At 45.9% G+C, this 16,007-nt stretch overlaps 1 protein-coding gene across 2 annotated transcripts in view; it reads left to right on the top strand.

Moving 5' to 3' along the window:
• The window catches only part of LOC139384848 (tumor protein p53-inducible protein 11-like), a 112,192-nt gene that overhangs the window by 30,260 nt on the left and 65,925 nt on the right, over positions 1-16,007 (top strand). For both annotated transcript variants that reach the window (XM_071129743.1, XM_071129744.1), the window contains exon 2: positions 8,379-8,541. In XM_071129743.1, coding sequence (XP_070985844.1) covers positions 8,413-8,541 — 129 coding nt within the window. In that variant the 5' untranslated portion in view covers positions 8,379-8,412. The remainder of the gene's footprint in view (positions 1-8,378; positions 8,542-16,007) is intronic.

Here is a 16,007-nt window from a genome sequence, read left to right as displayed (position 1 = left end):
CTGTGTAGCTTTGTTGGTAAGCGCGAGGCGTTAGCCAGGTCAGGGTCGGGGGTTTGATTCCGTCTGGGGTCACATGGACTGAATGGATAAAGGTCAGGGTCGTGGGTTTGATTCTGTCTGGGGTCACGTGGACTAAATGGACTGAATGGATAAAGGTCAGGGTCGTGGGTTTGATTCCGTCTGGGGTCACGTGGACTAAATGGACTGAATGGATAAAGGTCAGGGTCGGGGTTTGATTCCGTCTGGGGTCACATGGACTAAATGGACTGAATGGATAAAGGCGTCAAGGTCAAGGTCAGGGTCGGGGGTTTGATTCCGTCTGGGGTCACATGGACTGAATGGACTGAATGGATAAATGCGTCAAGGTCAGGGTCACATGGACTGAATGGACTGAATGGATAAATGCGTCAAGGTCAGGGTCGTGGGTTTGATTCCGTCTGGGGTCACGTGGACTGAATGGACTGAATGGATAAATGCGTCAAGGTCAGGGTTGTGGGTTTGATTCCGTCTGGGGTCACATGGACTGAATGGACTGAATGGATAAATGCGTCAAGGTCAGGGTCGTGGGTTTGATTCCGTCGGGTCACGTGGACTGAATGGACTGAATGGATAAATGCGTCAAGGTCGTGGGTTTGATTCCGTCTGGGGTCACGTGGACTAAATGGATAAAGGCATCAAGGTCAGGGTCGTGGGTTTGATTCCGTCTGGGGTCACATGGACTAAATGGACTGAATGGATAAAGGCGTCAAGGCCAGGGTCGTGGGTTTGATTCCGTCTGGGGTCACATGGACTGAATGGATAAATGCGTCAAGGCCAGGGTCGTGGGTTTGATTCCGTCTGGGGTCACATGGACTGAATGGATAAATGCGTCAAGGTCAGGGTCGTGGGTTTGATTCCGTCTGGGGTCACATGGACTGAATGGATAAATGCGTCAAGGCCAGGGTCGTGGGTTTGATTTCGTCTGGGGTCACATGGACTGAATGGATAAATGCGTCAAGGTCAGGGTCGTGGGTTTGATTCCGTCTGGGGTCACATGGACTGAATGGATAAATGCGTCAAGGCCAGGGTCGTGGGTTTGATTCCGTCTGGGGTCACATGGACTGAATGGATAAATGCGTCAAGGCCAGGGTCGTGGGTTTGATTCCGTCTGGGGTCACATGGACTGAATGGATAAATGCGTCAAGGCCAGGGTCGTGGGTTTGATTCCGTCTGGGGTCACATGGACTAAATGGACTGAATGGATAAAGGCGTCAAGGTCAGGGTCGTGGGTTTGATTCCGTCTGGGGTCACGTGGACTGAATGGACTGAATGGATAAATGCGTCAAGGTCGTGGGTTTGATTCCGTCTGGGGTCACGTGGACTAAATGGACTGAATGGATAAATGCGTCTGCTACAATGACATGTTCACTTCACCCAGAAAGATGCCTCTTCAGTCAGTCATACGTTTATGAGACGTCATTGGTCCCAGATTTCACTCTGTTTCAAGAGGAGATTCACCTGCAGTCCCTCTTTCCCTCCTCTTCCTCACCCCCCCTCCCCTGCCTCCTTCCCCTCCCTGCCTGCCTCCTTCCCCTCCCTTTCTGCCTCCCTCCCCTCCTTACCTCCCTCCCCTCCCTCTCTGCCTCCCTCTCTGCCTCCTTCCCCTCCCTCTCTGCCTCCCTCTCTGCCTCCTTCCCCTCCCTCTCTGCCTCCCTCTCTGCCTCCTTCCCCTCCCTCTCTGCCTCCTTCCCCTCCCTCTCTGCCTCCTTCCCCTCCCTCTCTGCCTCCTTCCCCTCCCTCTCTGCCTCCTACCCCTCCCTCTCTGCCTCCTACCCCTCCCTCTCTGCCTCCTTCCCTTCTCTCCCTACCTCCCTTCCTCTCTGCCTTCCAACCTCCCTACCTGCAGCTAGTGTTTATAATCAGGTGTGGGTGTGTGGGGTGGTATCCAGATGTTCCTGCTCTCATACCCGCTGCGCCACTCGGGAGGCCAAGGTGCGTTGGACGGCTCAACACTAACATGCGTTTAGATGGGCATTATTAATATGCTTGTGTTCTAAACCAGTGTCTGTGTACTAAACCAGTGGCTGGTGAACTAAACTTGTGGCTGGTGTACTAAACCTGTGGCTGGTGTACTAAACCTGTGGCTGGTGTACTAAACCTGTGGCTGGTGTACTAAACCAGTGGCTGTGTACTAAACCAGTGGCTGTGTACTAAACCAGTGGCTTGTGTACTAAACCAGTGGCTGTGTTCCAAATAGCACCCCTTTCTCTTTATAGTGCACTGCATTGGATAATGGCAGTTTAGTTTTATAGGTGATATGGTGCTATTTGGGATACAAGCTATTGCAGCCTTCTATTTTCCATACAGTATGGCTGGGTGGTAGTGGCTATACGTCACACTGCTGAACCAACTAATGGCAGTCTGTTTACAGTCTGTGTACATGGTACGTCCCAACTGGGCCCCTATATAGTGCACTACTTCTGACCTGAGTCCTATTAGGCCCTGGTCAAAATTAGTGCACTATATAGGGAATAGGGCGCCATATGGGACTCCCTCACAGTCATTTGGTCAATATATTGTCCCATTCTGAGAGTCCACATGGATCCTCTTTAGGTGTAATGATCCATGGACTAACAGCCATTTCCCTGATGGATCAATCCTTTCACTAAAGACCCCAGTGTTAGTAGTTACTACAGCAAAGGGGGGGGGGGTGTCAGAGGGTACAAGGGGGTCATGGTGTATTGGGGGGGTGGGGATCAGGGAGGAAAGAGGGTACATGGGGGTCAGGGAGGAAAGAGGGTACGGGGGGGGTCAGGGAGGAAAGAGGGTACGGGGGGGGGGTCAGGGAGGAAAGAGGGTACGGGGGGGGGCAGGGAGGAAAGAGGGTACGGGGGGGGGGGCAGGGAGGAAAGAGGGTACGGGGGGGGGGCAGGGAGGAAAGAGGGTACGGGGGGGTGGGACAGGGAGGATAGAGGGTACGGGGTGGACAGGGAGGATAGAGGGTACATGAGGGACAGGGAGGATAGAGGGTACATGGGGGTCAGGGAGGAAAGAGGGTACATGGGGGTCAGGGAGGAAAGAGGGTACGGGGGGGGGGGGGGGGGGCAGGGAGGAAAGAGGGTACGGGGGGGTGGGACAGGGAGGATAGAGGGTACGGTGTGGACAGGGAGGATAGAGGGTACATGAGGGACAGGGAGGATAGAGGGTACATGGGGGTCAGGGAGGAAAGAGGGTACATGAGGGTCAGGGAGGAAAGAGGGTACGGAGGACAGGAACGAGTGCTGCGTTCCCTTTTTTTCCTTGGTTGTGGTTGCTTGGTAACGGGCAGTCCCAGTGCCATTGGCACCTTGACCCGGAGTAAACAGGTTGGCAGTAATCTGGTCATTAACCTCCTGCTGCTGTTTAAACACGGCTGCCGACCCAGGAAGTCTGACTGAAGTCGGTCAGATGAACTTCTGGAAAACATCAGGACCATAACGACGTCTTCCTGTATGAAAAACGAATACTAAAACAACAGCTATACTAAATTATACTAAGAAGAGAAAAACATTGGGATTTTTTTTTAGGCCTAATCTTTAATGTGTCAAATTCTCTGTTCCCAATCCCAAACCACACACACATACCGCCCTCGACACCATGGCAACTACTGTTTCCGCTCAGCTGAAAGGTCAGCGTTGATCTGGGTGGATTCAGGGACATGCATATTGCATGGGCCCTCTCTCTCTCTGTGTGTGTGTGCGTGTGTGTGTGTTCTAAATGAAACCAGGCAGGGGAACCAGTATTTGGAGCGTGGCCAGAGGCTTGTTCTCGTATGTGTTCAGGGTTGAAAAGACACAGAGCCTAAAGGGCAGGTTTACTCTGAGTAATCTAGAAACGTCTCCTACATTTCAACAACTAGGGCAGAATAAACACTCCTTTCATCATTCACGGTACAATCTAAATTACATTTTGAATTACAATAGTTTCCATAACCATTCAAGCAACTCCATGCACTTGAAACCTTAAAAAAAATAATCAAAACACTGCTTTATGAAAATGTGTAGATGGCTGAATGGGGGAAAAAGAAATGGTTTCTAAGAAGAAAAGAAACTGTCCCTAGAAATGGAAGTAGTTTCCTTCCTTCGTCTCGTTGAGAAGCAGTTCAAGGTTGGTTACAATCCATTTACCTCAGGCCCACTCTCATAAACATCCCCCAGTCTCCAAAAATACTTTCCCCATTGATAATGGTACTGAACATTTACCTCAGGCCCACTCTCATAAACATCCCCCAGTCTCCAAAAAGACTTTCCCCATCGGTAATGGTACTGAACATTTACCTCAGGCCCACTCTCATAAACATCCCCCAGTCTCCAAAAAGACTTTCCCCATCGGTAATGGTACTGAACATTTACCTCAGGCCCACTCTCATAAACATCCCCCAGTCTCCAAAAATACTTTCCCCATTGATAATGGTACTGAACATTTACCTCAGGCCCACTCTCATAAACATCCCCCAGTCTCCAAAAATACTTTCCCCATCGGTAATGGTACTGAACATTTACCTCAGGCTCACTCTCATAAACATCCCCCAGTCTCCAAAAATACTTTCCCCATCGGTAATGGTACTGAACATTTACCTCAGGCCCACTCTCATAAACATCCCCCAGTCTCCAAAAAGACTTTCCCCATCGGTAATGGTACTGAACATTTACCTCAGGCTCACTCTCATAAACATCCCCCAGTCTCCAAAAATACTTTCCCCATCGGTAATGGTACTGAACATTTACCTCAGGCCCACTCTCATAAACATCCCCCAGTCTCCAAAAAGACTTTCCCCATCGGTAATGGTACTGAACATTTACCTCAGGCCCACTCTCATAAACATCCCCCAGTCTCCAAAAAGACTTTCCCCATTGATAATGGTACTGAACATGGATTATTGAAATGAGAACTTTTCTTTAGTAAATACGAGCTTTGTTTTCCCTAATAACTACCCGTTGTCCTGATGGGGCGGCAGGGTAGCCTAGTGGTTAGAGCGTTGGACTAGTAACCGGAAGGTTGCAAGTTCAAACCAGGTACAAGGTACAAATCTGTCCTTCTGTCCTTCTGCCCCTGAACAAGGCAGTTAACCCACTGTTCCTAGGCCGTCATTGAAAATAAGAAATTTGTTCTTAACTGACTTGCCTAGTTAAATAAATAAATATCAAAATGTAAACATTTTACTCTAGTAAATATGTGCTTTGATTTCCCTAATAACTCCCTGCTGCCTACCACCTACCACATTATGCTGCTACCTGTTGTCCTGATGTAAACATTTTACTTTAGTAAATACGAGCTTTGTTTTCCCTAATAACTCCATGGTAGTTATGCTGCTACCTGTTGTCCTGATGTAAACATGGTGTTATTGGCTTTCCAGGGGGAATCTGATGACACATGAGATGTCTCCAGCTGTAGATATGTGTTGTAGGTCCTCTGTTATTCTAGGAGTGGAAACAGGCTGCTACTTGCTTTGTATGGAGACAGTTTGATGACAGAGAGAGATCAGACTGAAGCGTGAAACAACTCCTCTCTCTGGCTCTGTTTTACAGAAAGCACTGACACACACACAGCCTTATGTGGAGTTGGGTTGGGCTCTATTTAGGATTACACAGACAAACACTCCATGAGAAATGATCCATTTCTCTCTGCACATAAATCCATGGTAGTATTATATAGAGGTCGACCGATTATGATTTTTCAACGCCGATACCGATTATTGGAGGACCCAAAAAAGCCGATAGCGATTAATCGGACAATTTTTATTTATTTTTAATAATGACAATTACAACAATACTGAATGAACACCTATTTTAACTTAATATAATACATCAATAAAATCAATTTAGCCTCAAATAAATAATGAAACATGTTCAATTTGGTTTAAATAATGCAAAAACAAAGTGTTGGAGAAGAAAGTAAAAGTGCAATATGTGCCATGTAAGAAAGCTAACGTTTCAGTTCCTTGCTCAGAACATGAGAACATATGAAAGCTCTTCAATATTCCCAGGTAAGAAGTTTTAGGTTGTAGTTATTATAGGAATTATAGGACTATTTCCCTCTATACCATTTGTATTTCATTAACCTTTGACTATTGGATGTTCTTATAGGCACTTTAGTATTGCCAGTGTAACAGTATAGCTTCCGTCCCTCTCCTCGGCCCTACCTGGGCTCGAACCAGGAACACATCGACAACAGCCACCCTTGAAGCATCGTTACCCATCGCCCCACAAAAGCTGCAGCCCTTGCAGAGCAAAGGGGATCAACTACTCCGTCTCAGAGCGATTGATGTCCATGATTGGAAACGCTATTAGCGTGCACCCCGCTAACTAGCTAGCCATTTCACATCGGTTACACCAGCCTAATCTCGGGAGTTGATAGGCTTGAAGTCATAAACAGCTCAATGCTTGACGCATTGCAAGGGGGCTGCTGGCAAACACACAAAAGTGCTGTTTGAATGAATGTTTACAGGCCTGCTGCTGCCTACCACCACTCAGTCAGACTGCTCTATCAAATCATAGACTTAATTATACCATAATAACACACAGAAATACGAGCCTTTGGTCATTGATTCTTTCTGTGAAATACGGAACCGTTCCGTATTTTATCTAACGGGTGGCATCCCGATGTCTAAATATTGCTGTTACATTGTACAACCTTCAATGTTATGTCATAATTATATACAATTATGGCAAATTAATTACGGTCTTTGTCAGGAAGAAAAGGTGTTCACACAGTTCACAACGAGCCAGGCGGCCCAAACTGCTGCATATACCCTGACTGCTTGCACAGAACGCAAGAGAAGTAACACAATTTCCCTAGTTATAAGAAATTCATGTTAGCAGGCAATATTAACTAAATATGCTGGTTTAAAAATATATACAGCAAGCAAGGCAGGTGTTGAAGCACGTTGGCTAGGAAAAACTCCCTATAAAGGCTAAAACCTAGCCTGGTTCCTCTCTAGGTTTCTTCCTATGTGGGGTGGCCAGTCCTCTTCTGGCTGTGCCGGGTGGAGATTACAACAGAACATGGCAAAGATGTTCAAATGTTCATAAATGACCAGCATGGTCCAATAATAATAATCACAGAAGTTGTTGAGGGTGCAGCAAATCAGCACCTCAGTTGGCTTTTCATAGCCAATCATTAAGCGTATTTCTACCACTCCTGCTGTCTCTAGAGAGTTGAAAACAGCAGGTCTGGGGCAGGTAGCACGTCCGGTGAACAGGTCAGGATTCCATAGCCACAGGCAGAACAGTTGAAACTGGATCAGAAGCACGGCCAGGTGGACTGGGGACAGCAAGGAGTCATCATGCCAGGTAGTCCTGAGACATGAAAGAAAGAGAGAATTAGAGAGAGCATACTTAAATTCACACAGAACACCGGATAAGACAGGAGAAGTACTCCAGATATAACAAACTGACCCTAGCCCCCAGACACATAAACTACTGCAGCATAAATACTGGAGGCTGAGACAGGAGGGGTCAGGAGACACTGTGGCCCCATCCGATGATACCCCCGGACAGGGCCAAACAGGAAGGATATAACCCCACCCATTTTGCCAAAGCACAGCCCCCACACCACTAGAGGGATATCTTCAACCACCAACTTACCATCCTGAGACGAGGCCGAGTATAGCCCACAAAGATCTCCGCCACGGCACAACCCAAGGGGGGGGGCGCCAACCCAGACAGGAAGATCACATCAGTGACTCAACCCACTCAAGTGACGCACCCCTCCTAGGGATGGCATGAAAGAGCACCAGTAAGCCAGTGACTCAGCCCCTGTAATAGGGTTAGAGGCAGAGAATCCCAGTTGAGAGAGGGGAACCGGCCAGGCAGAGACAGCAAGGGTGGTTCGTTGCTCCAGAGCCTTTCCGTTCACCTTCTCACTCCTGGGCCAGACTACACTCAATCATATGACCCACTGAAGAGATGAGTCTTCAGTAGACTTAAAGATTGAGTCCGAGTTTGCATCTCTCACATGGGTATGCAGACCATTCCATAAAAATGGAGCTCTATAGGAGAAAGCCCTGCTTCCAGCCTGCGTCTTGTGACTAGTGTACGTGTAGGTATGTACGGCAGGACCAAATCAGAGAGATGGGTAGGAGCAAGCCCATGTAATGCTTTGTAGGTTAGCAGTAAAACCTTGAAATCAGCCCTTGCCTTAACAGGAAGCCAGTGTAGAGAGGCTAGCACTGGAGTAATATGATCACATTTTTTGGTTCTAGTCAGGATTCTAGCAGCCGTATTTAGACCTAACTGAAGTTTATTTAGTGCTTTATCCGGGTAGCCGGAAAGTAGAGCATTGACCTAGAAGTAACAAAAGCATGGATTAATTTTTCTGCATCATTTTTGGACAAAGTTTCTGATTTTTGTGTTTTTTAGGAGTCATAGGTCGTAACCGCCCCCCCTATCAGCCATGAGCAGCAAACCCCAACCCCCTCTGATGAAGAAACACAGCCAGACAGATCTGGTGAGCCGGCTGAAGACCAGGAAGATACTGGGCGTTGGAGGAGAGGACGATGACGGAGAGATACACAGGTCGAAGGTCAGTAGTATGCAGATTCTACAGGGCCTTCAGAAAGTATTCACACCCCATTTTCTTTTCCCACATTTTGTAGTGTTACAGCCTGAATTTAAAATGGATCAAATTTAGATTTTTTGGCAGGGCGTTGGGTCACTGGCCTACACACAATACCCCAGAATGTAAAAGTGTTATTATGTTTTTAGAAATATTTACGAATTAATAGAAAAATGAAAAGCTTAAATGCCTAAATAACTTCAGGAGTAAAAATATGCTTAACAAGTCACATAATAAGTTACATGGGACTCACTATGTAATAATAGTGTTTTTAACATGACTTCCTCATCTCTGTACCCCACACATAGTTATCTGGTCTCTCAGTCGAGCATTTCAAACACTGTTTCAACCACAAAGACCAGGGAGGTTTTCCAATGCCTCGTAAAGAAGGGCACCTATTGGGAGATGGATTTGTTTTTTAAAGCAGACATTGAATATCCCGTTGAGCATGGTGAAGTTATTAATAACACTTTAGATGATGTATCAATACACCCCAGTCACTACAGAGATACAGACGTCCTTCCTAACTCAGTGTATCAATACACCCCAGTCACTACAGAGATACAGACGTCCTTCCTAACTCAGTGTATCAATACACACCACAGTCACTACAGAGATACAGACGTCCTTCCTAACTCAGTGTATCAATACACACCACAGTCACTACAGAGATACAGACGTCCTTCCTAACTCAGTGTATCAATACACCCCAGTCACTACAGAGACACAGACGTCCTTCCTAACTCAGTGTATCAATACACACCCCAGTCACTACAGAGATACAGACGTCCTTCCTAACTCAGTGTATCAATACACACCAGTCACTACAGAGATACAGACGTCCTTCCTAACTCAGTGTATCAATACACCCCAGTCACTACAGAGTTACAGACGTCCTTCCTAACTCAGTTGCCGGAGAGGAAGGAAACTGCTCAGGTATTTCAACATGAAGCCAATGGTGACTTTAAAACAGTTAGAGTTTAATGGCTGTGATAGGAGAAAACTCAGGATGGATCAACAACATTGTAGTTACTCCACAATACGAACCAAATTGAGTGAAAAGAAGGAAGCCTGTACATAATAAAATATTCCAAAACATGCATCCTGTTAATAAAGTAATACTGCAAAAAAGTGTGGCAAGGAAATTAACTTTTTGTTCTAAATACAAAGTGTTATGTTTGGGGCAAATCCAATATAACACATTACTGAGTACCACTCTCCATATTTTCAAGCATAGTGGTGGCTGCGTCATGTTATGGGCATGCTTTTTGTTAAGGACTGTGGAGTTTTTCAGGATAAAAAAAAGAGAGAGTTGCTTACCAAGAAGACAGTGAATGTTTCCTGAGTGACCAAGTTACAGTTTTCACTTAAATCTACTTGAAAATATACGATAAGATCTGAAATTGGTTGTCTAGCGATGATCAACAACTAATTTGACATTTGGCTTGAAGAATTTTTTTTTAAAGAATGCTGGCCAAATGTTGCACAACCCAGGAGACTTACCCAAAAGGCTCACAGCTTTAATCTTTAAAAGCCAAAGGTGTTTCTAAAATAAATGTGCAAAAGATGTATAAAAAACGTGTTCACTTCGTTATTACTGGGTCTTCTGTGTGTAGATTAGTATAATAAATATTTTTAGAAAGTATTATATTTTGAATTCAGGCTGTAACACAATGTGAAATAAGTCAAGGGGTGTGGATACTTTCTGGAGGCTCTGCAGGCTTTTTATTTTCTTCAAAAACAAAACGTGTTTTGTCGTCTCATATACAAAAGTTGTTTTGTTTTATACCCGATAGGTGCAGTGAAATGTTGTTTCACGGGGTCAGCCATGGTAGCACGGCACCCTAATAAAAATAAGGGTTAAGTGCCTTGCTCAAGGGCACGTCGACAGATCTTTTTCTCACTTTGTCGGCGTCAGTATTCAAACCAGCGACTTTTCAGTTACTGGCGCAACGCACTAACCGCTAGGCTACCTGCCTCCTTACATGCTGACCAATCCGCACGTGCCTGTGCAAGTTGATTTTGTTCATCCAGAAGAACCAGAAGCGATCAGGACAAGCAGGTTGAAATATCAAAACAAACTCTGAACCAATTGTTAATTTGGGGACAGGTCAAAAAAGCAGTAAACATTTTTGGCAATTTAGCTAACTAGGTAGCTTGCTGTTGCTAGCTAATTTGTCCTGGGATATAAACATTGGGTTGTTAATGTACCTGAAATGCACAAGGTCCTCTACTCCGACAATTAATCCACAGATAAAACGGTCAACTGAATTAGTTTCTCTCCTCCTTCCTTCAGGCTTCTTTTTCTTCTTTGGACTTTATATGGCGGTTGGCAACCAACTTTACGGTGCATTACTACAACCGACCCGGAGTGTGAACCTCAGTTCATCTTTCAATCACCCACGTGGATATATGCTCCTAAAAACCAATGAGGAGATGGGAGAGGCCGGATTTGCAGCGCTTTAAGCGTCACAATTAGAACCTATTACTATTTTAGTGCCATACGCTCGCGAGCAGTGTGGGTGCAATGATTTGAAAAACGTGTACATTTATTTTGCAACGCGAGCGGTGTGGTCTGCATGTTAGAGTCATAGCAGACATGGAGACTTGGTATGGAATTCAAACCAGGGGCCTTGCTTGTAGAGACAGCCTTTGAAAGTGAATTTGATAGCATGGACACATGTTCATAGTGTCAACAGCAGACACAGCAGATGGCTCTCTGTGTACAGAGATGGCCTTTGATCAGGCATCAAACACCTGACTCCATGTCACCTCACCTCTATCGCTGCACGTACATACACTCTCTCTGTGTTTCTCTCCATTTCTCTCTGTGTTTCTCTCTCTCTGTTTCTCTCTGTTTTTCTCTCTCTCTCCATCTCTCTCTCTCTGTTTCTCTCTGTTTTCTCTGTTTCTCTCTGTTTATCTCCATCTCTCTCTCTCTCGCTCTCCATCTCTCTCTGTTTATCTATCTGTTTTCTGTTTCTCTCTCTCTCTCTCTCTCTCTCTCTCTCTCTCTCTCTCTCTCTCTCTAATACCACAACAGGTATTCATAAATAGATGAAATGCTGAACACAGTTTTGGGAGGAATATTCATGCTCTGTCAGCATGGTGCGATTTTTGGATTCGTTATATAATTATTATTGAAATATTTCTGGAGATCAAGTCTTTATGACACAATCTGAGTTTGTTTTGTCACAGAACACAGAACACAGAGGGTGTAACGATACAGTGAGATACCCTACTGCCCTTCCTCAACAGTGCAAATGCATTCGATTAGGAAAGGACTAGAAGGCACTCAACCAACTTAAACCCAACATATATATACACTACCCTTTCAAAAATGTGGGGTCACTTTAAAATGTGCTTGTTTTTGAAAGAAAAGCAAATTTGTTGTCCGTTAAAATAACATCAAATTGATCAGAAATACAGTGTAGACATTGTTAATGTTAATGACTATTGTAGCTGGAAACGGCTGATTAAAAAATGTAATAATACAAAATTAATGAATAATATCTACAGAGACCCATTACCAGCAACCATTACTCCTGTGTTCCAATGGCACGTTGTGTTAGCTAATCCAAGTTTATCATTTTAAAAGGCTAATTGATCATTAGAAAACCCTTATAGCAATTATGTTAGCACAGCTGGAAACTGTTGTCCTGAAATAAAGAAGTAATAAAACTGGCCTTTTTTTAGACTAGTTGAGTATCTGGAGCATCAGCATTTGTGGGTTCGATTACAGGCTCAAAATGGCCAGAAACAAAACTTTCTTCTGTAACTCGTCAGTCTCTTCTTGTTCTGGGAAATGAAGGCTATTCCATGTGAGAAATTGTCAAGGAACTGAAGATCTCGTACAACCATGTTCTGGTATTATACTTTGCTGCAAACCTCATCGTAAATAAATTAATATATAACGGGTGTGTGAACATGTCCACAAAGCCAAACATCTCTGAGTTTTATAGTTTTTTTACTGTTTGTGCCACTTCCTGTTCACTATTTTCTCTCTCAGCCTCACAACCTATTGTGAGGGTATCACGTCAATCCTGGATCCCTCCGTCTACTGTGTCTGAATCTCTTCACGTGGCTCTTGAGAAATACTCTGATATCCCTGATATCAGAGTTATATCAGGCACCAAATCTGGAAATAAACATTATGTAGGAAATGGGAGGAGAAGATTGACTAAAGAAGTGATTTAGCCCAGTCAGATAGAGATGCATGCTGGGGGTTTTGGACCTGACTTTCAATAGTGTTGCTACATCCATTGTGAACGTATACATTAATGACATGTACCCATTGTTAATGACATGTGCCCATTGTTAATGACATGTGCCCATTGATTCTTAAAAGAACATAACTTTTATAAATGCCTCATCAGCCCAAAGTTCAACCCAAAATACAAGCTTGTTTTACTCCGATGTTGGTAGACAAAGTTAATGTAAACAAACGCTGTATAGACTCAAAACGATTAAAAACGGTTAAAAACGATCAGGTTAGTCCCTGCATCCACAGCTCGGGCTACGAATTTGAGAGGAGGTACTTTTCTCCAGCCCCGTCCCTCATTCTTCTTACCGAAACAGTACACTTTGTTACTGTTTCAACTGCAGATGGGCCCTTTTTAAAAGGGTAGAGCAGACCAGGGGACGAAGACAGGAGGAACCAGTTCTATTAGATTGTACCATGGTTGGAGGGGGCCTGTACCAGGTGTATTAGATTGAACCATGGTTGGAGGGGACCTGTATCAGGTATATTAGATTGAATCAGGGGTGGAGGGGACCTGTACCAGGTCTATTAAATTGTACCAGGTCTATTAGATTGTACCAGGTATATTAGATTGTACCAGGTCTATTAGATTGTACCAGGGGACCTGTACCAGGTGTATTAGATTGAATCATGGTTGGAGGGGACCTGTACCAGGTCTATTAGATTGTACCAGGGGTGGAGGGGACCTGTTGGAGGGGACCTGTACCAGGTCTATTAGATTGTACCAGGGGTGGAGGGGACCTGTTGGAGGGGATATGTACCAGGTCTATTAGATTGTACCAGGGGTGGAGGGGACCTGTACCAGGTCTATTAGATTGTACCATGGTTGGAGGGGACCTGTACCAGGTCTATTAGATTGTACCAGGGGACCTGTATCAGGTCTATTAGATTGTACCATGGTTGGAGGGGACCTGTATCAGGTCTATTAGATTGTACCATGGTTGGAGGGGGACCTGTATCAGGTCTATTAGATTGTATCATGGTTGGAGGGGACCTGTACCACGTCTATTAGATTGTACCAGGGGTGGAGGGGACCTGTTAGAGGGGACCTGTACCAGGTCTATTAGATTGTACCAGGGGTGGAGGGGACCTGTTGGAGGGGACCTGTACCAGGTCTATTAGATTGTATCATGGGTGGAGGGGACCTGTACCAAGTCTATTAGATTGTATCAGGGGTGGAGGGGACCTGTACCAGGTCTATTAGATTGTACCAGGTCTATTAGATTGTACCAGGGGTGGAGGGGACCTGTACCAGGTCTATTAGATTGTATCAGGGGTGGAGGGGACCTGTACCAGGTCTATTAGATTGTACCAGGGGTGGAGGGGACCTGTACCAGGTCTATTAGATTGTACCAGGGGACCTGTACCAGGTCTATTAGATTGTACCAGGGGTGGAGGGGACCTGTACCAGGTCTATTAGATTGTATCATGGGTGGAGGGGACCTGTACCAGGTCTATTAGATTGTACCATGGGTGGAGGGGACCTGTTGGAGGGGACCTGTACCAGGTCTATTAGATTGTACCAGGGGTGGAGGGGACCTGTTGGAGGGGACCTGTACCAGGTCTATTAGATTGTACCAAGGGACCTGTATCAGGTCTATTAGATTATACCAGGGGTGGAGGGGACCTGTACCAGGTCTATTAGATTGTGTCAGGGGTGGAGGGGACCTGTACCAGGTCTATTAGATTGTATCAGGGGTGGAGGGGACCTGTACCAGGTCTATTTGATTGTACCAGGGGTGGAGGGGACCTGTTGGAGGGGACCTGTACCAGGTCTATTAGATTGTACCAGGGGACCTGTATCAGGTCTATTAGATTGTATCATGGTTGGAGGGGACCTGATTGTACCAGGGGTGGCGGGGACCTGTTGGAGGGGACCTGTACCAGGTCTATTAGATTGTACCAGGGGTGGAGGGGACCAGTACCAGGTCCATTCGATTGTATCAGGGGTGGAGGGGACCTGTACCAGGTCTATTAGATTGTATCATGGGTGGAGGGGACCTGTACCAGGTCTATTAGATTGTATCAGGGGTGGAGGGGACCTGTACCAGGTCTATTAGATTGTACCAAGGGACCTGTATCAGGTCTATTAGATTATACCAGGGGTGGAGGGGACCTGTTGGAGGGGACCTGTACCAGGTCTATTAGATTGTATCATGGGTGGAGGGGACCTGTACCAGGTCTATTAGATTGTACCAGGTCTATTAGATTGTACCAGGGGTGTAGGGGACCTGTACCAGGTCTATTAGATTGTGTCAGGGGTGGAGGGGACCTGTACCAGGTCTATTAGATTGTATCATGGTTGGGGGGGACCTGTACCAGGTCTATTAGATTGTACCAGGGGTGGAGGGGACCTGTTGGAGGGGACCTGTACCAGGTCTATTAGATTGTACCAGGGGACCTGTATCAGGTCTATTAGATTGTATCATGGTTGGAGGGGACCTGTATCAGGTCTATTAGATTGTACCAGGGGTGGAGGGGACCAGTACCAGGTCCATTCGATTGTATCAGGGGTGGAGGGGACCTGTACCAGGTCTATTAGATTGTGTCAGGGGTGGAGGGGACCTGTACCAGGTCTATTAGATTGTATCAGGGGTGGAGGGTACCTGTACCAGGTCTATTAGATTGTATCATGGGTGGAGGGGACCTGTACCAGGTCTATTAGATTGTATCAGGGGTGGAGGGGACCTGTATCATGGGTGGAGGGGACCTGTACCAGGTCTATTAAATTGTATCATGGGTGGAGGGGACCTGTACCAGGTCTATTAGTTTGTACCAGGGGTGGAGGGGACCTGTACCAGGTCTATTAGATTGTACCAGGTCTATTAGATTGTACCAGGGGTGGAGGGGACCTGTACCAGGTCTATTAGATTGTGTCAGGGGTGGAGGGGACCTGTACCAGGTCTATTAGATTGTATCATGGTTGGGGGGGACCTGTACCAGGTCTATTAGATTGTACCAGGGGTGGAGGGGACCTGTATCAGGTCTATTAGATTGTATCATGGTTGGAGGGGACCTGTACCAGGTCTATTAGATTGTACCAGGGGTGGCGGGGACCTGTTGGAGGGGACCTGTACCAGGTCTATTAGATTGTACCAGGGGTGGAGGGGACCAGTACCAGGTCCATTCGATTGTATCAGGGGTGGAGGGGACCTGTACCAGGTCTATTAGA

Source organism: Oncorhynchus clarkii, chromosome 26 (genome assembly GCF_045791955.1).
Source record: "Oncorhynchus clarkii lewisi isolate Uvic-CL-2024 chromosome 26, UVic_Ocla_1.0, whole genome shotgun sequence".
In the NCBI taxonomy this organism is placed as follows: Eukaryota; Metazoa; Chordata; class Actinopteri; order Salmoniformes; family Salmonidae; genus Oncorhynchus; species Oncorhynchus clarkii.
The sequence above is the reverse complement of the archived record's forward strand: the minus strand, read 5'-3'. Positions and strand labels throughout refer to the sequence as shown.